This window comes from Solanum lycopersicum, chromosome 10 (assembly GCF_036512215.1).
Source record: "Solanum lycopersicum chromosome 10, SLM_r2.1".
Lineage (NCBI taxonomy): Eukaryota > Viridiplantae > Streptophyta > Magnoliopsida > Solanales > Solanaceae > Solanum > Solanum lycopersicum.
In genome coordinates this window covers 1,215,727-1,236,745 of record NC_090809.1, presented here as the reverse complement: position 1 = coordinate 1,236,745, position 21,019 = coordinate 1,215,727, and the positions used below count along the sequence as shown (strand labels likewise).

The 21,019-nt window shown below is 34.2% G+C and overlaps 5 protein-coding genes across 5 annotated transcripts; 1 reads left to right on the top strand and 4 right to left on the bottom strand.

The window, feature by feature from the left end:
• Positions 1 to 280: 280 nt before the first annotated feature.
• Positions 281 to 4,025, top strand: LOC101266271 (vacuolar protein sorting-associated protein 22 homolog 1). Its single transcript, XM_004248297.5, has 7 exons — positions 281 to 438; positions 539 to 649; positions 1,833 to 1,968; positions 2,254 to 2,408; positions 2,963 to 3,070; positions 3,486 to 3,575; positions 3,696 to 4,025. Exons 1-7 carry the CDS (start codon positions 388 to 390, stop codon positions 3,798 to 3,800), a joined length of 756 nt encoding a protein of 251 aa, XP_004248345.1. The 5' UTR covers positions 281 to 387; the 3' UTR covers positions 3,801 to 4,025.
• Positions 4,026 to 4,362: 337 nt separating this feature from the next.
• LOC101250634 (protein FATTY ACID EXPORT 5-like) lies at positions 4,363 to 8,787 on the bottom strand. Its single transcript, XM_004248331.5, has 3 exons — positions 8,184 to 8,787; positions 6,226 to 6,313; positions 4,363 to 4,868 (listed from the first exon to the last, which is right to left on the bottom strand). The coding sequence occupies exons 1-3, from the start codon at positions 8,380 to 8,382 to the stop codon at positions 4,796 to 4,798; spliced, it is 360 nt and encodes a 119-aa protein (XP_004248379.1). The 5' UTR covers positions 8,383 to 8,787; the 3' UTR covers positions 4,363 to 4,795.
• Positions 8,788 to 8,979: 192 nt separating this feature from the next.
• Positions 8,980 to 14,099, bottom strand: LOC101262566 (purple acid phosphatase 18). Its single transcript, XM_004248285.5, has 5 exons — positions 13,711 to 14,099; positions 11,360 to 12,028; positions 10,514 to 10,702; positions 10,349 to 10,437; positions 8,980 to 9,500 (listed from the first exon to the last, which is right to left on the bottom strand). Exons 1-5 carry the CDS (start codon positions 13,858 to 13,860, stop codon positions 9,281 to 9,283), a joined length of 1,317 nt encoding a protein of 438 aa, XP_004248333.2. The 5' UTR covers positions 13,861 to 14,099; the 3' UTR covers positions 8,980 to 9,280.
• Positions 14,100 to 14,380: 281 nt separating this feature from the next.
• CHRD (constitutive plastid-lipid associated protein) lies at positions 14,381 to 17,274 on the bottom strand. Its single transcript, NM_001247581.2, has 6 exons — positions 17,071 to 17,274; positions 16,162 to 16,277; positions 15,991 to 16,035; positions 15,194 to 15,267; positions 15,053 to 15,102; positions 14,381 to 14,594 (listed from the first exon to the last, which is right to left on the bottom strand). The coding sequence occupies exons 1-6, from the start codon at positions 17,252 to 17,254 to the stop codon at positions 14,500 to 14,502; spliced, it is 564 nt and encodes a 187-aa protein (NP_001234510.1). The 5' UTR covers positions 17,255 to 17,274; the 3' UTR covers positions 14,381 to 14,499.
• Positions 17,275 to 17,815: 541 nt separating this feature from the next.
• Positions 17,816 to 19,040, bottom strand: LOC104649507 (protein translation factor SUI1 homolog). The gene is made up of 2 exons (XM_069290207.1): positions 18,956 to 19,040; positions 17,816 to 18,437 (listed from the first exon to the last, which is right to left on the bottom strand). Exon 2 carries the CDS (start codon positions 18,357 to 18,359, stop codon positions 17,988 to 17,990), a length of 372 nt encoding a protein of 123 aa, XP_069146308.1. The 5' UTR covers positions 18,360 to 18,437; positions 18,956 to 19,040; the 3' UTR covers positions 17,816 to 17,987.
• Between the last annotated feature and the right edge of the window lie 1,979 nt (positions 19,041 to 21,019).

Sequence of the window (21,019 nt, the reverse complement as noted above, 5' to 3'; positions counted from 1 at the left end):
TGATTATCTTGATTCAAAATTATAAACATTTTTTTTTCTAAATTATAACATGCAAGTTATGACAGATCGATATAAGTTTCTTATTTAAAAAAATGTTTGACCATATAAATTAAGTATTTTTCATTTTATTTGACATTTTTGATGTTGTAATTAGAAATAGAATTGCATTTTATTATATTTTTTTACATTTCCAAATTGTATTTAGAAGTTAAAGTTTTTATGGTCACATTACTCACTTCTAATTAATTTTAATTTAATTTAAAGTAAGTTGTGATAATTAATTTTAAATAATTTTTGTTTGAAAATAATTTTCTTCCCAAACGAAGAAAAAGCTAAACTGGTAAGAGGAGAGAGTAAGACGAAATACTTCACATAATCAGCTGAAGGATGAGGCGGAGACCGGGAATCGGAGGTCTGCAGAACGCGGCGGTGGCTAGGGTTTGTGATCTAAGTTTACTTATTTTGAGTTTTTTTCAAAAAATTCGGTAATTTTCGTTGTTTGATAATCTGAATTTTGTTTTTGCGATGTTTATTGAAGGATCAATATCGATTGTTAGGGGAAAATGTTGCGAAATTGAGAACAGATCTTATGAAAGAGCAGCTCGCTACTTTTCGATCTCAGCTTGAAGATTTCGCTCGAAAACACAAGGTTTTTTCATTATTTCGTTTTTTTATTTAAGCGATTGAGTTTTTTTTTTTTTTGGTTATTAATTTAAGGTATTTTATTATTTTTTATTACGCTGCGTTGAAGATAATGAGTTCTGGATATACTGGATTAGCTTCGGTTTGGCTGTAGATTTTGGAATTAGATTTTCAATAGAAAAAAAAAAGTTGAAAATATAGTTTGTCTATGGAACTTGGTAAGTTTTTGAAAATTTATCTTCAAAAACTTTTCAAGTTCCAACATTTTTTGGGTTTTTGTTACTTCCACTTGCAAAGCTTCAATCTTTTTTTCCGAGTAAAATGCCTGTTTAAATTTAACTTCAAATTACAAAAGTTATTCTTGAACAAACTACAAAAACTATTTTTTTTTCAAGTTAACAGTAGCCAAGCTAATAATATGCACATATTCAATGAATTTATGACAAATACAAAGTTTGAACTAAAGTTGCTTGCTGGGTGAACCTATTACCGTAACTGTAGCTCTGCCCGTGCTACGTTCGTCTTTAGTTGAATGATCTGGTAGGAGTATGATGATTAAAGCCTCTGATTTTGCAAAATTGAGATATCCATGCCTTAATTTCCTAAAATAAAAAAAACAATGTATTGATAAACTACAGAAAGAAGAGTACTGTGAAGCATAAATTTTTTAGTAATTACAAGTACTTGTAATTTGTAAATATTTGGGAAGAAAATATAGCTAAATAAAGAACTAGATAATTCCCGAATAGTCACAGTCTTATATATGTTGTGAGGAAACATGTATTTGTCTAACTCTAATTATCTGTACTTGGCTACCTGTTGCTAATTCCGAAAAAGACATGAAAAGATGCATTTTCAGCTTATTTTATGGTCAACTCGGGATTTATGTGTGGTTATATTAGCAAAGGGATCACAATTGAACTCTTACCATTTGTATTTTCCCAGAAGATAATAGTATTGAGATAGTGTATGTGCTGTTTATAATGTTTGGCCAGCAACCAGGCTGGTTGAGTTTGATGGACATTTTCCTTTTTCTGTTCTAACTGGAGTCTTGTAAAAGAGGTTTCGTTGTGTGTTCTGCTTCTTTGGGACTTTTTCTGATTGAAATTTATATATATGCCTTAACTTATTTAACAGAACATTTGAAATGAAAGTAGAAAGTTTTGATTACTCCTTGTTTTATTTTGTAGAATGACATTCGCAAGAACCCTGCATTCAGGGCACAGTTCCACGAGATGTGTGCTAAAGTCGGAGTAGATCCTCTAGCATCAAACAAGGGTTTCTGGGCGGAACTCTTGGGGATTGGTGACTTCTATTATGAACTTGGTTGGTATCAATCTCCTCCGTAGTTTTGGTTAATGCAAGGCATGCTTAGAAACTTCTTTTTAATGGTGCATGAGAGGAACATTGCATATTATTTCACACTGCTGTTTGACATGCGACATCATACTTTGAGCAGTATTCTATGTAGTGGCTTGTGCCTGATATTTTATGTATATTGTGCTTAATTCTTGTCTTTTTTCTTTTAAACATCCATAGTTTTTATGTTTTATGGTTTTGTTGATAAATCTCCAACAAACTAGACTTAAATGAAGCCACCTGTCTAGGCAGGGGTACAGATTATTGAGGTTTGCCTAGCTACTAGACCCCACAATGGAGGTTTGATAAGCTTGGATGATCTTTGTAAACTGCTTGGTCAGAGACGGAAAGCTGTGCGCGAGACAATATCTGAAGATGATTGCTTGCGTGCTATAAGCAAGCTGAAGGTATTGACTCAAGCTTTAATGTTTCAATTGGCAGTAACTGAATGATTCATTGTGCAACCGATGCTAAATATACCAGATCCTCTTTTTCATATACTCTGAAGAGCATATTTCACATTCTAGTGCTTTGCGCATCTAATTAAGAAGATTCTTCATGTTTCAACCCTTGGATACCAGGACATTTGATTTTGCTAGTTGCTTCATTTAGCAAGATAAAGTAGAAGAGAGACACTGTACTACAAAACTAACCTATCACCAAAAAAAGGGTAAACTGCAGGATAAATTGTTTTATTTTTTTTAAAGAAAAACAAGTATTGTCTGTTTTCTTAAGTTTTATAGGTTCCTAATGGTGAACATATGTTGCAGGTCATTGTTGTTCATTCAATCCCCCCTCATTTAGATGGAAGATAGGAGAAAAACAAAGTTGTTTAAAAGCATGATTTTGAAGTTTGTCATTTGACTCATTTTTCTTGAACATGTAGTAACCTTCATTTCTTTTTGGACTGGTATGTTTTGCTACTGTTTCCCGAACTATAAGCTATCATCTAATCTTTCAGGTACTAGGTAGCGGTTTTGAGGTGATTACAGTGGGAAAGAGAAAGCTTGTTAGATCTGTCCCTACCGAACTGAATAAGGATCACAATGAAATTTTAGAGCTCGCGCAGGTACAATCTTTGTTCTTTGTGTTCCTGCAGAAACTTCTCTCTGATAATTTTGTAGTTGGGCAATTGCCATTCTGCCAAAAATGTCACTTTCACTTGATGCAGTCATTTCCCCCCTTGTAGTATTTCACAAATTTTCTTCTGGATCCATGAATATTACCCCAAAAGGTTTACAAGCTTAGAGAGTTTTCCCCATATTGTCAGTGCTTACTCTGAAACATCGCCTATTAGGTGCAGCTGAGCTTGCTTTGTTATTATATGTATTTAAAGAGGAAGGGAAGAGGGGCGAGTTTATTATCCACACAGTTTTGCACCGTGCACCATTAGCTGTGGCCCGTGGGGATTTCTTCATTATAAAAAAAAAAGAAAAAAAGAAGAGGAAACCATATGTGATTGTTTTCTGGTGCCTTTGCTGCAGGCTCAAGGTTTTGTCACTGTTGATGAGGTACAAAGACGCCTAAACTGGTCTTCAGGTCGTGCAACTGATGCGCTTGAAACACTGTTGGAGGTAAGTTCTCAATGTCATACCTTGTTCTTTCCTCTCTTCTTTTCCATCAAGGCTCTAAATATATCCTTCTAGATTTTTTGTTGTTGGATCTAACAAATATGGGTCTTGTGCATCTAACAGGAAGGGCTTGCCATGATCGATGATGGGCATAGAGATGGCAAACGTCGATACTGGTTCCCTTGTGTGTCCTCTGTCTCCTCCTATGTAGGTGCAGACACTCTTTAGCGTTTTCCTTGTTCAGATATGATATATCTCGCTTTGCACAACGAACTTGGAGGATTGATGCTACTTTTTTATCCGTTTCTGTGGTCCAAAAAGCTTTTGATTTGCAGTTAATGCATATGTTAAGTGTGTTACCGTATTGTGTAATCATAGTGTTGAATCATTCGTTGTTATGTCATACTCTTACAAGCCAAATTGGTATTATAAAGTTGTGAAAGGTTGATAGTATTGCTAAGGGTATATTGAAAACCGTCTTTTCTACCCCAAAGGTAAGGGTACGGTCGGCATAATTCTACCTTCCCCATAACTCAATCGTGGGATTACACTTGATATGTTGTTGTTGGTTGTGACCTGCCACGAGTCACTGTATTCATTTTATAACCAAGTAATCTGAAGTGATGAATTATAAGTTGGAACTGTATATATATGTACCACCAACTATAACAACTTCATAAGTGAGATCCAGGGAGAATTTTAGGATGTGCGTAGACTTTATTCCTACCTATGTGGGGGGTATAAAGACTATTTTTTGATAGATCCTTAACTAAAATCTTAAAATTAAATGTACCAGAACTTGTCCAACCATCCACTAGTTTGTTTAAGATAAATATACGAGAATTTGTTTAACCCTTTCTACAAAAGCTTAGGCAGATGAAAAGAAATCACTCAAGTATGAACCTGAGACGTTATGGTCTTATCGTGTATCTAACTATTTCATCAATTTCTTTCCAAGTGTTTTTTGAATATCCACTAATAGCACTGCAATTCATTCAACATACACAAATTACACCATTGCTGCAAATTCAATTACTGAATCAAAGATGAAATGAAATGAACAGTAACACAAACTCATATTCTATGCATTGAGACAATGTTGGTTAAGTTTGAAAACAAAATAGAAAGTTAAGTGTGAACATATACAGTAATTCGCGATAAGAGTACAGCTCTTCTCAGTACAAACAGTCTGGACCTGGGACCGCAGTTATAGTGAAATGTTTTTACTCAGCTTTAGATGGGATATGGTTTCCACCCCTGGCAATCTTATAAAGGTAAAATCCAGTCATTACAACACTGCAAAAAAAGAAGATATCAAGGTCAGCATTTTCGATTTTCCAGACAATATTTTTCGCCAAGATATGAACAAACAAATACAGGTAAGGAAACTAAGCACATGACAATTTGGTGCAGCTTCCAATTTCTGTAATACACTAACTTTTTAACATATACATGTATTTTGATAATAATGATGTCTGGATTAGCTTGCGCACCTCGACCTTTCCACTGATACCTACTACTAGATCCAACCAGGTAGCTCCGTCCACCAAAATTAAGGCAAATAGGAAGAAATATCTCAGTGCCTGTTTGAATCGACTCATTTTAGGTGTTTTTAAACCAAAATAGCTTTTAACCAGTTTTGAAGTGTTTGGGTAAAGTTAAAAAGTGTTTATAAGTATTTATTTTAAAGTCAAAATAACAAAAAATGAGTCAAAAGTCAATCCAAACAGGTGCTTAGTTTAGTTTTCTCTGTTGGAGTTTCCACCTCTTTGCTCCGTTGGTTACTCGAGCTCATAGAGTTGGAAGTGACGGGTGCTTACCATTCGAGCAACTACCAGTAGTTCAAACTATTAGGTGTAATCCGCAACCAATTATATTATGACCACTCTTGGGGTTTCGTCACGATATCACACAAATCGGCACCACGCCTTCCCGGATTTGGTATATTTCATATTTGATCATTTAATGGCACTATTCCTCCCTAGAATGTGAACCTATGGTCCCCTGTACTAACCTAAAAAATGAAAAACAGACTCATTACAACCCGAGGTCAAGGTCATGTCATGTCTGGGCTTTGATTCAAAAGGAGATTGGCTGGGACAGGGAGCTCAGGTCCTCTAGAATCCACATACCACCACGGGGGAGCACAATTGAGAAGGTAAACCACTGATCTTGTGACGACGTTCAGTGTTCACTCATGTTAATCATGAGTAGTTAGAGATGGAAAAAGTTTATCTCTGACTGTCCGAACTAGACGAGATCAGAGGAACATTTTTTATTCTAGACACAACTTGTGAACTTGCATTGGAAAAGCTATCAAGAGATCAAAGAACAAAACATTAATTCACTAATTGGTTAGTATAGCGATCCTCATAATGTGAAGAAAGAAACACAAAAAGAAAGGTAATGTAAGATGCTCTTGGATATTCAACTTCACTGCACGTAGCAACCTAATGTTCAGTTTGCGACTAGGTACTCCACATATATACAGACCACGAAGAAGCAACTTGACATATTATGTGTAACAAGTATCAAGTGAATCGCGCCAGACAAATCTGATGTATTTATGAATGAACGGAACAGATAAATGAAATACTATCACCAAGCAAGTTAATAACACAACTTGTACGGCATGCTTTCTATTTGGAGTTACCTGATACCAGCAACAACACCAGCTGGCATTATCTTTGAAGTTTGCATGTACCGCTGTCCCATGACCCATGTTAACACAGCAGCACAAACTGTTTCAAGCGAAAAAAAAGTTAACTCGAGATATATTGTCCAGCCAAAAAGCCATAGGAAATTCAATGTGATCGCAAGAAAATGAATGAAGCTTTCAATTTTTTACCCCTTCGAATCAGAATATGATCATGATTACATAAAAAAAAACAAAAACTCAAAGACATTTCCCCCATATCTTCCGTTTCTACAGAACTGAACTATAAAATATTAAGATTGAACTTGACACTGTGGACTGCTTGGCATCCAGACTGTTAGAGGGATCCATACCAAAGGATGTTGCGACTCTTGGTGTCTTTAGGCGAAAACAAGTCAACAACAACATACCTTGTGTAATCACACAAGTAGGTCTGGGGGAGGGTAGTATGTACACAACCTTACCCCACCTTGTGAAGGTAGAGAGAGGTTGTTTCTGATAGACACTCGGCTCAAAAAAACAAGTATGTTAAGCAAATAAAGTAGTGGAGAAATCATGTTGAAAACAATGAAGAAGAGAAGAGTAACTATGACAAATAATACGATAACAGAAGCAAAAGATCTTGGTGGCTTTGAGCAATGCTTCAAATTCATACAAGTCATCTCAAGTGATTCCTATTGTATCTTTTAAGCTTTAGGTGATATGCTGAACTAAACAGAACAGAAAACTAGGGACGTAAAGAGATTTACAGATAGCAAAAGCCTATGCAGTAGTAAAGATGTGAAATTACACTGGAAGCTAATGAATCATATGATTGAAGGAGTTAGTAATGCAATTGATGCATTGTTTTTTTATTTAAAAACCTTCTTTACGCACCCGTTATAGTTGTCTTAAGAGTTAATGATAAACTGATAAGAGGACCATTTGCCTTTTATCTCCCTATGGTTGTCGTCTTTTGCGCGTTACCTCTCTGGCACGTGACATGAACAGGTGTAAAACACAAAATGTATTATGTGACTGTTTGGCTTTTACAACGGCTGTAGCACGATCAGCATCATGTATTAGCTAAAAGTTGGCAGGCAGACCAAGAAAATATATGAGATAAAGGTACATAGAAGGAAGGGCAAAAAGATACTCAATCATTCCCTTTCTATTTGGTCTTAGCTAGTTCATAACTCGTTTTTTTTTTCAGAATCATTGCACAATTCAACAACTATTCAAAGGAACCTATCAGTTTCTCATTGTTTAGAATCATTGTTTACTTTCCTTGAGGCTAAGAACCAAGAATTTCTCAGTTCGCAGAAAGATCGAATAGCAATGTCTTATCATCTACTGCAAACCATACAACAGCTACACACAAACTTTGTAAAACAGACACATAAACAATCTAGGAGAAAAGCTTTCTCCCCTTGAGATATCTAAAGCAAAGCAACAAAAAATCAGACTTTTTCACAGTACATAGAATCCGGCAATATCATGGAAACAAAACCATTATCATATCTAAATTTAGGCTGCAGCAGTGTCCAAAATTTTGTTGCTTGGACTCTTCAAAAATGTCATTGTGTACATATTGGATCCACAAAAGTAGAACATTATTTCGAGGATCCAACATGGTACAACAATATTTTTGGATAGTCCGAGCAACATAGGTAGTGGCATAATCATGAGTTTGACAAACAGGATTCCAAATATACAGAAGTACACAGAAAAGCTAAGATCTAAGAGGATTCATATATATATACACACACTTAAAGAAAAAGCATTAAACTTATGAACCCCTTGCACCCCTAGCTCATAAAGCCACTGCCTTCAATTCTAGTAATATTCACTCCATATGATTAATACAGCATTTTTGTCACTTACAAAAGAGTAAAGGGTACAATATTACAACTTTAAATTTTTTGAATTTCTTCTATACCTGCAATAACATATAAGGAAATGAAAAAACTATATACCTGTTTCAAGAATCAAACCAAAGTAAGAGTTTTTGCGCTTGTGAAATGCTTGGAGACTCAAGTAACCAGCAAAAATAAGCAAAAAACCAGTACCCAAACCTCCACCCAATGAAGCTATACTTCCTTTCTTGAAATACCCTATAATTCCACCACACACAAGAATCAAACCATAAGGGATTGTAAAGCAAAAATCATGCATTTTTGTCAAATGGGGTTTTAAGAAAAGATTGAATCTTGATGAATTTAGCAAAAAGATGAGAGATCAAGAATGAAAAGATTCAATTTTTTAAAGGATCTTAGTGGGTAAAACTTCAAATTTTTTAATTTTTTGAAGTGGGAATTGGCATTTAGTACATCTGATAAGAACCAATTTGGTCAAAAGGCCAAAATCTCATGTTACCAATTACCTAACCTCAATGATGTTTGTTTTACTAGTCAAAATTACCCTCTGAGTCTTATTAAATGACACTCATATTTGGTTAATTTGCAGCTGAAAAGAAGATGTATGTGAGGGTAATATTGTCAAGAAATTGAGCCGGTAGATGTTTGACCCAATGTGCTTGTGGCTTTATGGAAAGTCCACACGACAATTTGGAACAATTTTGTCTGTTGTGTGTAGTTTTTGTTATTTATAGTAAAACAGTTGAGTTATGTTAGGTAACGCTATTAAATATTACTCTTGAGTTGGTCGGAGGTATCATTTTTCGCGATTTCATACTCATTATGAATTGTACTATTTGGACTATTATATCATCTATTTTATACATATCAAGAAATCATAAATAAGGAGATAAAATTTTAATAATTTACACCGTAAGAAGCTTCTTAGAAATTTTCTTTTTGTACAATGTAACTTCCCCTTAAATGACGACAATAATACAAACAACCGTATATAGACGTCTAGTGGCGAAATTAGAATTTAACATAAAGAAGTAAAACAGAAAGAGCCTAAGGTATTCAATGTCTGCTATACATATTTTATGATTTCAACATTGTAAATATTGTGTAATTTTCCAGCCAAGGGAGTTCGGATGAACCCCTTGTGCCCCCTAGCTCCGCCTTTGTACATACCAATAAAATTAAGTTGAGGGGAGGGACTAAGAGGTCATAAGGATCCTTCTCATTTCATGGCTACCTCTAGTATTGCACCCTGAACCAATCAATGAGGTTATCCAAACCTGATCGGACCTCACTGATTCATCGTCATCGTTCCTATGCCAACTCCAAAAGGCATGTGTTGTGTTAACCATCTTAAGTTCGCCATGACCAAAGCTTGCTTCGCGGAAGATTGACCATTCTGGTGGGGGCTGTTTGTACCTGTTGAAGGTGCCAAGACATGTAAAGACTGTTCCATATTTTAAATAACTCTGCTTTATGTTTATAACTACAGTTATAACACAAAAAACATGAAAGAAAATCTTATAGTAGAACTAGTAACAACAACAACAACATAACAAGTGTAATTTCATAAGCAGGGTTTAGGGAGGACAGTGTATACACAAATTTATCCTTATCTCAGCTAGGACTAGTGGCACGTTAAAACTTCTGTAACTCAAAGTGAAGGGGGAGGTAGGAAACCTATCTTTCCTATGGCGTAGTAGTTGATTAAGTTTCCAGAACAGTTTAACTTGAGTTTTCAGCTTCACAAAGCCTGGAACAAAAGTGTGTGATTTAGGAGAACACACATGAAGAATAAGTGATTTTTCTTTCTTATTTTAAGGTGTTCGTAAGTGTAAAAAAATCTCAAGAACATTTATATGTAATCTGGGAACACTTGGGGTGGGGGATGGGGTAGGGAGTGGGAAGTCATGGTTGTTCAGGTTAGGGGCATTGACGTGAGGAGACAATGGGCTTGTAGTGCCACTTACGAAACTTGATTTCTATATTTCGACTAGGGAAGTCATTTTCCTGATTTTCAAGGAACTCGTTTGTCTAAATTTAGCCAAGCTGAAAAACTTTTTCCAGAAGATGTTTTCCTTAATATACCAAAAGACACCAGTGCTTGCCTTTTTACGTTTTTACTTTCTCCTTTGTTGTCAAAGTCACTCAAACACAATGTAAAAGCTATTAGAATTCCACATAAAATATACATACCACTAAAGAATTCAACTATTTGGTGATACAGTGCTCAACATGATGAGAGAAATTACTAGAAGAATAGTCACCTGTGAGCTAAACCTTCTCTATTTCCTCCATCGCCAATTGTAATGTGGACAGCACCGCAAGGATCAGATTTACCATTGTAAACTCGTTTCTGGTGTCAAAGAAAACATTCAATAAGGTAAAAGATTTTTTAAAACAAAAAAACAGTATAAGCAATGCAGGCATACCGTGCGTTCATAAGCATGAACATGCCCAGTGAACACTAAATCTGCGCCAGCAGCATATAGCAAAGGCTCCATAGACGCCATCATGTCATCACCTTCACCTTGATGGGCTCTGTTACTATTATACCATGGCACGTGGAATAGCACAACTAACCAAGGTGTTTTTTTACGATCCACTTTTAGAAGATCAGCCTGCAGATCAAGGTCCATAATTGAACTAATTAGCAAGTATGAAATGTGAAGAGATTCTTAGGTTTCTCCTTATATAATACTCCCTCTGCGCAATTTATGTGAAAGGGTTCAGAGTACGAGAGTCGTAACACTAAACTTTGACTAAAAATCAGGATTCTCCAAAAAATTTACATATATTTGATAACTACACGAAAAGTATCACAAGTCAACGTAGCTACTGTTTCAAAAAAAAAATTAGGCAAAAGCTACTGTTTGAAAATACTTTTAAAAAAACGAGAAAATTATAGTCAAAGGAAAAACAATTTGATTCTCCAAACAGTAACACATTCAAAAGGGCCCTTAGTCTAACTGCTTTGGAAGCTACATGCCTCAGATCATTCACTCTTCACCACGCATACTAGGCTATTTTTACGTGTAATCTCCAAAGTTTCTTATAATGACAATGGACAGAAATATCTTCAGATCTAAAAGTCTAAAGCAACAAAATTATCTTCTGTTATTGGCACTCCCTAAGGATTGGAAATTTCCTAAAATGTCTTGTCTGAAACTGTAAAACAAAAGCAACTTAAATCCTTTTCATGCTGAATTCTATGTGATTATAAATTCTTCAAAGCCATAAGAGATTTTCCCATTTTCGGAATAAATGAGATCTCTGACCTTCAGCCAGCTATATTGATCAGAGTGCTCATCATAAGGAGCATACGAACCGAGCATAATGATATGAACCCCAGCAACATCAAATGAATAGTATAGATTTGAAGTGGATCCACTCTCCGCAAATGGCATCTTCCACCTTGAGTTATAAGAGACAAATCCATCCTCCAGAAATAGTATTCTTTCTTTTTCATGATTCCCTTGTGTCACCATCCATGGCCTAGAACTAGCAAGCGGCTGAACGAGTTGACCAAATGAGTCCCACCTATATTGGAAACAATCGGCATAAGAAAGGTCACCAGGGAGTAAATGAACATCGTATTTGCACTGGTCTATGTGGTCCAGAGTTGACTTAGTCCATCCAGTCTGGCCCAAATCACCGGCTACAGCAAAAGTAACTGGAAACTTAGAGGGAGGAGTTTTCAGCTGGAATTCAAGGCCTCCTCCTCCACATCTATAGAAGTAAGTGGTATTTTCTTGCAATGGTCCAATGACAGTGTGATGTATCTTCCCCGAACTATATAATAGATAACTATACTTGGTACTTTCTCCTTGAGATATAGCACTATATTTTCCGGGGGATGTTCCATATTCAACAATAGAAGGAGAAGATCCATCATTGGTGATCCATGTTATCCGCATGTGTTTGTCCCCAGCTAATGAGATGTGAACCTGCAATGGGAAAATCAACACCCTTGATGAGGTCCACATGCTCAAATCATGAACCCATATACAAAGTATATCACTTTACAGATTAAAATCAACAGGTACTTCGACAACTTCAAATAACATGAATAACATATCTGAACAAACATAAATGCCACAAAAACTATATAGTTTTAGGCAGCTTACAAACTTTATTGGTGTTATCAAATGGACCTAGGGCATACCAAGCTAATTTAATTATACTTGTCGTACAGAGAAACACATATAGTCCATACTAGTAATTGGTAATGAACCTTTCTATGAAGAAAGATAATATCGACTCAGGATCAGCATTGAGTATTAAGGAACCCAAAGATGGTTCAATTTATATAAGAAGACTTACACTGACCGTCAAGGCATAACTGTCGTTAAGGCTTTAACAGAATTCTCAGACTGATCCTCAAGGCATAATTGTCATTAAGGCTTCAACAGAATGCTCAAAGTGGAAGCCTTTAACCAAACAAAATACAAAGTAATGTTTAAAGTCAAGTTTCTTTCTTTATTTTCCTTTGTGATAATGATAGCGACCAGGTCGGCTTGTTCACACAGTTGGTACCTCCCGACTCCCCATAGGTGTCGGTAACTCTGTCCACCAAAACCACCTAGCTTTTTTGGCTCTACTTGGGATTTAAATCTTGGTCTCCCACCAGATGCATTGATCACAAGGTACTTAAAGCCAACGGTTCTTTTTTAAAAAAGAACTGGTATTATTGTATTCCTCCGCACTAAGGCTATGCTGACAACCTCCAAACAGACTCAAAGTCTACTAACAGAACTTCATCATTTACGAATTCTTCTTTACACAAACTTACTCTAACAAGGGAAAAGGTCTAAATTTGGCCATGTACTATTCGAAATACCTATACTTTGCTTGGTTGAGTACAAAAAACTAATCCCAAGATTATCTCCCCTCATCCATCATACCAAACAACCCCTTAGTTCATTCATACACTTAGTATTAGTAAAATTATCTCGTATTTTCCCTCGACATTAATAAAGCTCTAGCGTGAAATGTATGTTGTGTACTGCTCCCATTACACATTACTTCGTTGCAGTTACAGCTTTCATTTTTGTATTCCCTTTTTCAAACTCCTTGGAAATGCTTTATTTTAAGCCGAGGGTCTATAGAAAACAATCTCTCTAATACTACAAGGTACGCTAAGGTCTCTGTACACTCTAATGCTCTACCCTCCCAAACCCCACTTGTGATATTACACTGGATATGTTGGTATTGTTCACAACGAGCAAGATGTAACCAAACTCCCCCTATATGACCTCCGCAGACTGCAGCAAGCTGGTTCCAAGTCCAGCTTAACGAAATGAAAATTCAAGCAAAATCAGAGTAATAAACAGAAGAAATGAACTTTTAAGTCCACATAATTAACAAGGTAATGGGAGAATACATGTCCAAACAAAACTTCAACTTTCAAATTCCCATACTTATTCTTCAACTTAGTTCAAATACTTATTTCTTCAAAAATAACCAAATTCATATCCAAAACCCTACTAAATTTTAATTTTTTTTGTGTCCCAGCCAGATTGCACCCACTAATTACACACTATTACCTACCAACTCCTACCAGCAACAGGCTAGAACATAATTAACCAGGTAAAAGGCAGAATCATTTAACTTCATTGATAATTTATACCTGCTGAGGTTGCGAAGAAGGTTTCGGATCCCATGGAAAATGGAGAGTTTTCCGGGGCGGCGGTCGGACATAATCGCCGGCAAGTACAGTTCCGGCGATGAACAGAATAACCGTCAAAAGGTATAGCAATATCTTCATCGTGAATCTCATTGACTGATTAGTTACTGCGAAGTGTATATATACCTAAACTTAGGAATATTTTATCTCTTTTTTTTTTCTTGACCAATTAATAAAAAATAACGGAAATACATCATTGTTTTGGAACTTGTTCATAATCTTTCACAAATTTATTTTTTGTTTTATAATTTGCAAAAAATCATACGAAATCTATATATTTAAATTGTAAAGGATTATATTTTACTCACAACATACTTACTATGTCATTAAAAACATTATATTTTGTTCAATATAAACAAAGAGTAGTTTATAAAGAGCTGAAATTAGGCCTCAAATTCAATTGCATCAACACATAAGAAATGATTTAGTCACTTCAAAAAAATAAAAGAAAAAGGATTGAGGAAAGACTAAACAGGATACACAGTAGGGCCAAAATATAACCAAGTTTGTTCTTCCCAATAGAGTAGCACAATTGTATATGTAATACTCATGCAGATCAGTTACAATACGTTCTTAAATAAAGTTTATTCTCAGCTCCGCGAAGTTAGACAAGGGCTCCTGGACTAGTAGCTAACTCCAGGCTTATTAAATCTACGAATGTAGGCTAGGAAGTCAGCAGACTTTCTCCTTTTCGAGGTCTAATAAGTTGTTGAATGAATAGGTAAGGGAGAATCATAATGCTGCTATGCACTCAATTTCAATCCTTGCATTCATTGGCAGTGCTGCTACCTGATAAGTTGCCCGAGCTGGTGCAGGAGCTTGAAAATCTGCAACATAAGTCTAGTTACTAACAGGGGACTAGCTCAAATGAAAAAGTAGCATGCAAGTGATACAATGTCACAATTATTGTCGACAAAAGGTTTAATTACATCATCCGTGTATATATGGTCAGGCTCATGGTTTCTTCCAAAAAATAAGAACGAATCAACCCATGCCGTAAACAATGCTCTAAATCAAATGCATGAGCACAACAGTAGACCTTTGATTGTTTCAGGCACGATCTCTATGATATCCAAAAAGGACGTAGAATGACCCTTCATGCAAACAAATAAGAAGTATGATATGCAATGCATCCACTTTTATTGTTCTTAAATCCGTTCACGTTTTTCTTTGATTTTAGTTCAGTGTAGTAAGCAGAGGGAAGAATATAAGCTCATACTGATGGAATGTTGCAAAGCAAAGAAAGTATAGTATAAAAAATTTAACTCCCAATATCATGACTCACATTTTGCATAAATCTCATTCACTTTCTTGAAGTCATTCAGATCAGCTAACCTGTAGAGAGAGAAGCATCCAAAAAATAATCAAGACTACCATGAGAGCAAAAACCCTAGGGGGTGGAAGAAGAAAGAAAAAAAGATCATACAAGATAGTTGTCTTAACAACTGAGGAGTAGCTAACACCACTTGCTTTAAGTATCTCCCCCATATTCTTGAGAACCTGGAAATCAATGTAATATCTTAAAATCTTAGAGTCAGCATTTTTTAACTAAAACGACGGATTACTGACAACCCAAATATCAAACTAAAATCAAGAGCTGTTATTTGTCAGCTATCTACTCTTTTTGGGTTTTTTTTTGGTGGAAAATTGGAGAGTGAAAGTAGATGCAGAGAACAATTTGTGAAGTTGGGTCTGCGCCTTCCTGGCTGTCTATCATCTTTCCTGTTTAACATCTTCAAACAAACTCTCATTTGGTCTTATCCCGTAAAATGCAAAGGTCAAATTATTCGACATGATTATGGAATTTAGCTACCTCTGTATATCACGTAACTTAGAACCGGACAATTAGTAATGCACGACTACTCAGAATTGAGGGTTGACATAGACATAATAGAGTATTAAAAAAGCACCTACAATTGTCATGGCAATGATATCTTCAAGTAGATCTTTAAAGCTGAAGACAGTTTCAATTTTCAATTTTTTACCTACCACTATTTGGGATTAAGCGTAGAAATCTACTTTTTGGCATCACACTTCTTCACAAGCTTTACAGCTGTAGGCAATAAGAATGTTTTACAAGAGAAAAGAGCCATGCAACACTACACCACATGTGAGCTTCCTAGATAAGTTTGAATCAAAAAATGTATTCAATAATGACTAAGTGGAGACACAACTTTCAAGTACTGAAATGGATATTCTTATCACGACTGACTACCAAAATACCTGCTCTGTTTGATCCTCCACACTTTCTGAGACAAACTTCCCGGTCTGCATTCAATCATAAGTTAGTTAAAGATAGAAAAAAGCAAAGACAAATGATAGAACTAGTACACAGAATGTTTCAAGCTTATGATGTTAAGCATTTACAATAGCTGATACGATAATAGCACAAACCTCTGGAATAAGACCCAGACATCCAGAGACGAATACAAAATTATTAGCTTTGATGGCTTGAGAGTATGGCCCCAGTGCTGCCGGAGCCTTTTCAGTGTGAACAGCCTCCTTTATACCTAATGACATACAACAAATGTTCATTACTAAGGTTAAGAAAATCTTCGAGAAATAGTTAAGATACCAAAAATTGGATAATGTGTGTACGAGAGAATTTCCTCTATACCCTTGTACATTTTTTCTAGATATAATGCTTGACTATTCAATAACAAATTAAGTGGTTATGGTTTAAGTTTTACTCATTAACGAACTACTTAAAGCTAATTACAGATAATCGATTATAATAAGTGGATTGGCAACAAATTGCTTTACTCATTATAATCTACGAACAAATTTCAAACTAAACTCTAAGCTCAAAATAAGAGTTGTATCGTCTAACTTCATTCAAAAATGAAACAGAAATTTTTATAGAATCAAATTCGAAAATCATTTCTATTTTGATCATTTCTTAGATTCTGTTGAATTGTATCGAATCCATTTTCTTTTTTAAAGAGAACACTTATAAAACTAGAAAACTTTTTCTTTTTACTTTAATTTAAGTTTAACTCATTACTCAATTCGGAAATCACTGCGTATTAGCTAGAACTAAATCCAAAAAAAACGTCAAAATCACAATATTTCTGTAGCACGACGTCAAAAACTATGCCTCAAATCCAAATAGGTCTGAGTATAATATACATATATCCTCTATAACCACTCAGAAGCAACAACACTCATCAGTCAGCTAAGAAAATCCCAAAATACATCAATCAACTTAGTTTTCAATCCAAACTATTTGCGTCCATCATTAAAAAAAACGAAAAATCACGCAAACAGATAAAATTCCATGTTATGGTGGTTGAAGGAACTTACTGGCATCAGTGGAAATGCTTAAGCAAGCGAAGGGTTTTGATCGAGCAGATGAAGAACCACAAAACTTTGCCCCAGCAATTGATACACAGCCAACTCCGAACACTACCGGAGCTCTTCTGCGTAGGGCGGCGACATCCATTGCCGGAATTTGAAAGCGACTTGCTGCGGCGGCGGCCCACGTCATTTTCCCGATTCTGCTTGCTATATTTTTGCTTCTGTTACCTTATTGGCTTAATATACGCTTCCTTTTGTTATTATGGCGGAATATTATCGGAATATTTATATGGGCTACACTTCCTAAGGCCCATATAGGCCCAAAAATCGTGAGGATAATATTTAGGCCCATTTATTGTGTGCTACTCTAATATACACGCGTGCTACGATGGCAATTATAATGAAAAATGTGTTATATATGGTAATTATATATAAATAATTTTTTTTCTATCTATATAGTGTAATTTTACGATAAAAGAATGTTGTAAAAGATTGTCTTTGTTTCTATTAATATGTTATAAGCTAGGGATATCCTGGAACGATAAGATACAATTATAAGACAAAACGATATCTAACTCAGTTTAGATTATTCTCTTTACTTCGAGAGAGTTCCCTATCAATATGAATGTACATGGTACAATAACAATATTTGAGCATTTAGCAACTTGTGTTGGTTACTAAAATTCAATAATTTTTTATTAACTCTATGTATATATGTGTATCAAAACATTTACTAAATATTTTCTAATCATTATATAAAGGTCTATAAACTTCAATTCATCTACGAATGCCAAAAGTACAAAGAAAGCTAAATATATTAATGGAATAAAGTTTCATTATAAAATCTCAAAGAGAAAACAACAACCAACACAATTAAATAGCAAAAAATCCCTCAAAAACACAATATTATGCCTATAAAACTTTTAAAAACCATGAACCTTGATTTGTTCCTTCTTAACAATATCAGCCTTGTGAAGGAATTGTGATACGTTTTTGCGTTGATCGCCCTGTAATTGTATCACTTTTCCAAGTTCCTTGTCATGGATAATCGTCCCATTGCAGCAATACTCTTTTTTGAGGTCTTTAAGTAATTTTTCGCAATTAATATCCTTATTCAGACCTTCAATCATTGTCCAACTTTTTTTACCATTCCTTTGTTGTACACGAATATGGACATACTCTTTATTTGTTCCACGGGTACCTAAGTCCTTCGACTCCGCGAACGGATCGAAACTCCTTGGGATTTGGTCCTCAGGATCAAAAGAAGTTGGAATTTCAAAATTTGTATCAACCATGTATATTGTTGTATATGAAAAAACTTTAATTTATAATCCAAATAGAAATCGTCGTTTGCTGATTGGACAATCAGAGAGCTGAAAACAAAGAAAAAAAATCAAATTTTTAGAAGGCAAATTTTCAATAAAATTGTGAAACATCAAGAATTCAATTGCTAAAAAAAATATAATATTTAAATTCGTATACACCTTAAAAATTGGATATATATATATATATATATATCAATTAACTAACCTACCTTGCGTAAAACTACAACAATAATATATCAAGTGTAATTTCACAATATAGAGATCTGGTGAAAATATTCAATAGACACTCGGCTCAAGAAAAATATAACAAAACAAATAGGAAAAAAATAATCAAAGATAACCCTCCAAACTAACCAATAATCAAAAAGTGAAGCAACTCACTCTAAAAAGTTCAAAAGAAACGTGATTAAATTTTCAAAATCTTTCATAGTATACGGATAGGAAATTAAATTCATTAAAAACGTTAAGAACATACTAGTAATATGTATAAATAATTTATTCAGTATCAAATAAGTCGTTGAACACTAATTGATTTGCAAGAAAAATGAAACGAAGAAATAACTCACCTTCAAACACCGATTAAAATAAAAACTTAGATGGAGTATTAATTAATAAGGTTTCGATTGTTTGTAGGAGGTTTATATAGAAAGCGTTATGGCGATTTTTTCTTTTCCTAGTTATATATGGATTTATTTATTTCTTTTTGTCCTAAAACCTTACAAAAAAGTAATTCTAATTCTAATTTGATAAGGAAGATATTTTAAATACTAACTATTTTTATTTTTATTATTGAGTCTTATATTGACATGAATTTTCATAATTCAAAATAGTAAATCTAATATTGAAGTTTGAATGATTTATATAGAAATTGATTAACGTTTTTCTTTTTTGAAAAATCTATTTGTTTATGGTACTAAATTTAATAAATTGTTTAATATTAGTTTGGTTTGAATTTTAAAAAGAAAATCTCCGAACAAAATCAACTACATATAAACATATTTCAAAATTACAATACTCTCTTTGTTTAGTATTTAGTATACTGAAAATAATTGTTTAATTTTTTTTTAAAAAAAATTACGCGGATAAAGAAATATATACTAGTTAATTAGCTATACATATAGATTTTTATTAATTACCATTTGCAACTTAATTTTAGCAATAATCATGTAGCCTCTCTCCTCCTCTTTCGCCTATATCCTCTCTATACATTATCAAATTCAAATTCATATATATATATAGAGAACAAATAAACAGATACAATATCGCTCCATTCTCTATCCTCTCTCGTTTGCTTCTCAATTTTCTAGCTCAATTTCGCTCGCAGATATACAAATACATATGTGTATCAATTACATATATACAATATCTGACAGATATACATATACATTTCGCTAGATATACATATATAATTCGTCTTTCTCTGATATCTACCATTTCTCTTTCACCTCTCCTAATCTCGCTCGTTTCTCTCATCTCTCTTCTAATCTCATTCACTAGATGTACAAATACATAGTGACAATTGAAGTAAACAAATGGATCATCCTAAACCCTACCACAAATAATTATTGAGTCACAACTATTTAAAAAACACAAAACCACGTAAAAGATGAAATATACAACTCAACAAAAGGGATGAACCAAATGCTTACATCAAAATAAAAGCTAATCAATCAGAACTGAAACCAAAATGAGAGGAAAGAAATCACATCACTTTTCACTTCTAAGACTACAATGCTTTAGCTGGCGCGATCTGAATTCATTCACTGTCTGGATGTTATTATTTTTCATCAGCACAAGTATCGATTCCCTTCCAAAATCCAAGTCCAGATGAAAGCACAAATATTTACAAACTTTCAACATTCACGTATAGATCAAAAGAAATCACGTAACATGTTTTACATATAATCGGAAAAAAAAAAAACAAGAACAAAAATTTTCACCATCACCAATATTCAATTGGGATTTCAAATCTTTTTTTCCAACCACCCTCCAATAATCAACATTGATGATAATTTGCAAATTTATTCAAGAAATCCTGTTTTTGTTAAAACAGCATTTCTTACCCTACTTAGATCTCTCCCTTTTAATGTTCTTCCAACACCTTCACACACTGAAAAAGATGAAATTTCTCTTCTATCAATCCTTTTAGCTAGCCATTCATGTGGTGGCATAACATTTTCTTCTTCTTCATCATCATCATTATTGTCAAAATTATTAATTTCTTTTTTTAATTTTGAACCGTAAATTTTTGACCAATCAGGTATTTTTACTGGGGCGGAATGTTGGACGATCTTGAATTCTTGATTTGAATTCTTGTTTTTTGACTTTGGAATATTCATCATCTTAGTTGAAGTAGGAATAATTAATCTTCTTGGATTTGTAATGAACTTTGAACTAATTTTGTTTTTTTCACTAACAATGTCATCATTATTATTGTTATTATAACCCCAAATATCTTCTTCTTGAAATTCTTCATTATTGATTGATGCCATCTGAAAAAAAAAAATGAAAAAAAAAATCAATCAAGTCAACCAAGTAAAAATTGAATCTTTTTCTTTTTTCCTTTCAAAAATAGAGATGAGGAAATTGTGCTTGCATGAAAAACACAAATTTCAATTAAAGTCAAATAT

What these genes read in the sequence shown, in the direction of transcription:
- LOC101266271 (XM_004248297.5), top strand. Translation starts at nt 388, where the DNA reads ATGAGGCGGAGACCGGGAATCGGAGGTCTGCAGAACGCGGCGGTGGCT. An exon ending in ATTTCGCTCGAAAACACAAG is followed by an intron (nt 650 to 1,832) that starts GTTTTTTCATTA and finishes TTTATTTTGTAG; the next exon opens with AATGACATTCGCAAGAACCC. An exon ending in TGACTTCTATTATGAACTTG is followed by an intron (nt 1,969 to 2,253) that starts GTTGGTATCAAT and finishes CTGTCTAGGCAG; the next exon opens with GGGTACAGATTATTGAGGTT.
- LOC101250634 (XM_004248331.5), bottom strand. Translation starts at nt 8,382, where the DNA reads ATGCATGATTTTTGCTTTACAATCCCTTATGGTTTGATTCTTGTGTGT. An exon ending in TGGTTTGATTCTTGAAACAG is followed by an intron (nt 6,314 to 8,183) that starts GTATATAGTTTT and finishes CGCTTGAAACAG; the next exon opens with TTTGTGCTGCTGTGTTAACA. An exon ending in GGTGTTGTTGCTGGTATCAG is followed by an intron (nt 4,869 to 6,225) that starts GTAACTCCAAAT and finishes CTTTTTTTGCAG; the next exon opens with TGTTGTAATGACTGGATTTT.
- LOC101262566 (XM_004248285.5), bottom strand. Translation starts at nt 13,860, where the DNA reads ATGAGATTCACGATGAAGATATTGCTATACCTTTTGACGGTTATTCTG. An exon ending in ATCAATATAGCTGGCTGAAG is followed by an intron (nt 10,703 to 11,359) that starts GTCAGAGATCTC and finishes CTTGATCTGCAG; the next exon opens with GCTGATCTTCTAAAAGTGGA. An exon ending in TTCATGCTTATGAACGCACG is followed by an intron (nt 10,438 to 10,513) that starts GTATGCCTGCAT and finishes CTTTGACACCAG; the next exon opens with AAACGAGTTTACAATGGTAA.
- CHRD (NM_001247581.2), bottom strand. Translation starts at nt 17,254, where the DNA reads ATGACGTGGGCCGCCGCCGCAGCAAGTCGCTTTCAAATTCCGGCAATG. An exon ending in GTTGTTAAGACAACTATCTT is followed by an intron (nt 15,103 to 15,193) that starts GTATGATCTTTT and finishes CTCTCTCTACAG; the next exon opens with GTTAGCTGATCTGAATGACT. An exon ending in GAATGAGATTTATGCAAAAT is followed by an intron (nt 14,595 to 15,052) that starts GTGAGTCATGAT and finishes CTTATGTTGCAG; the next exon opens with ATTTTCAAGCTCCTGCACCA.
- LOC104649507 (XM_069290207.1), bottom strand. Translation starts at nt 18,359, where the DNA reads ATGGTTGATACAAATTTTGAAATTCCAACTTCTTTTGATCCTGAGGAC.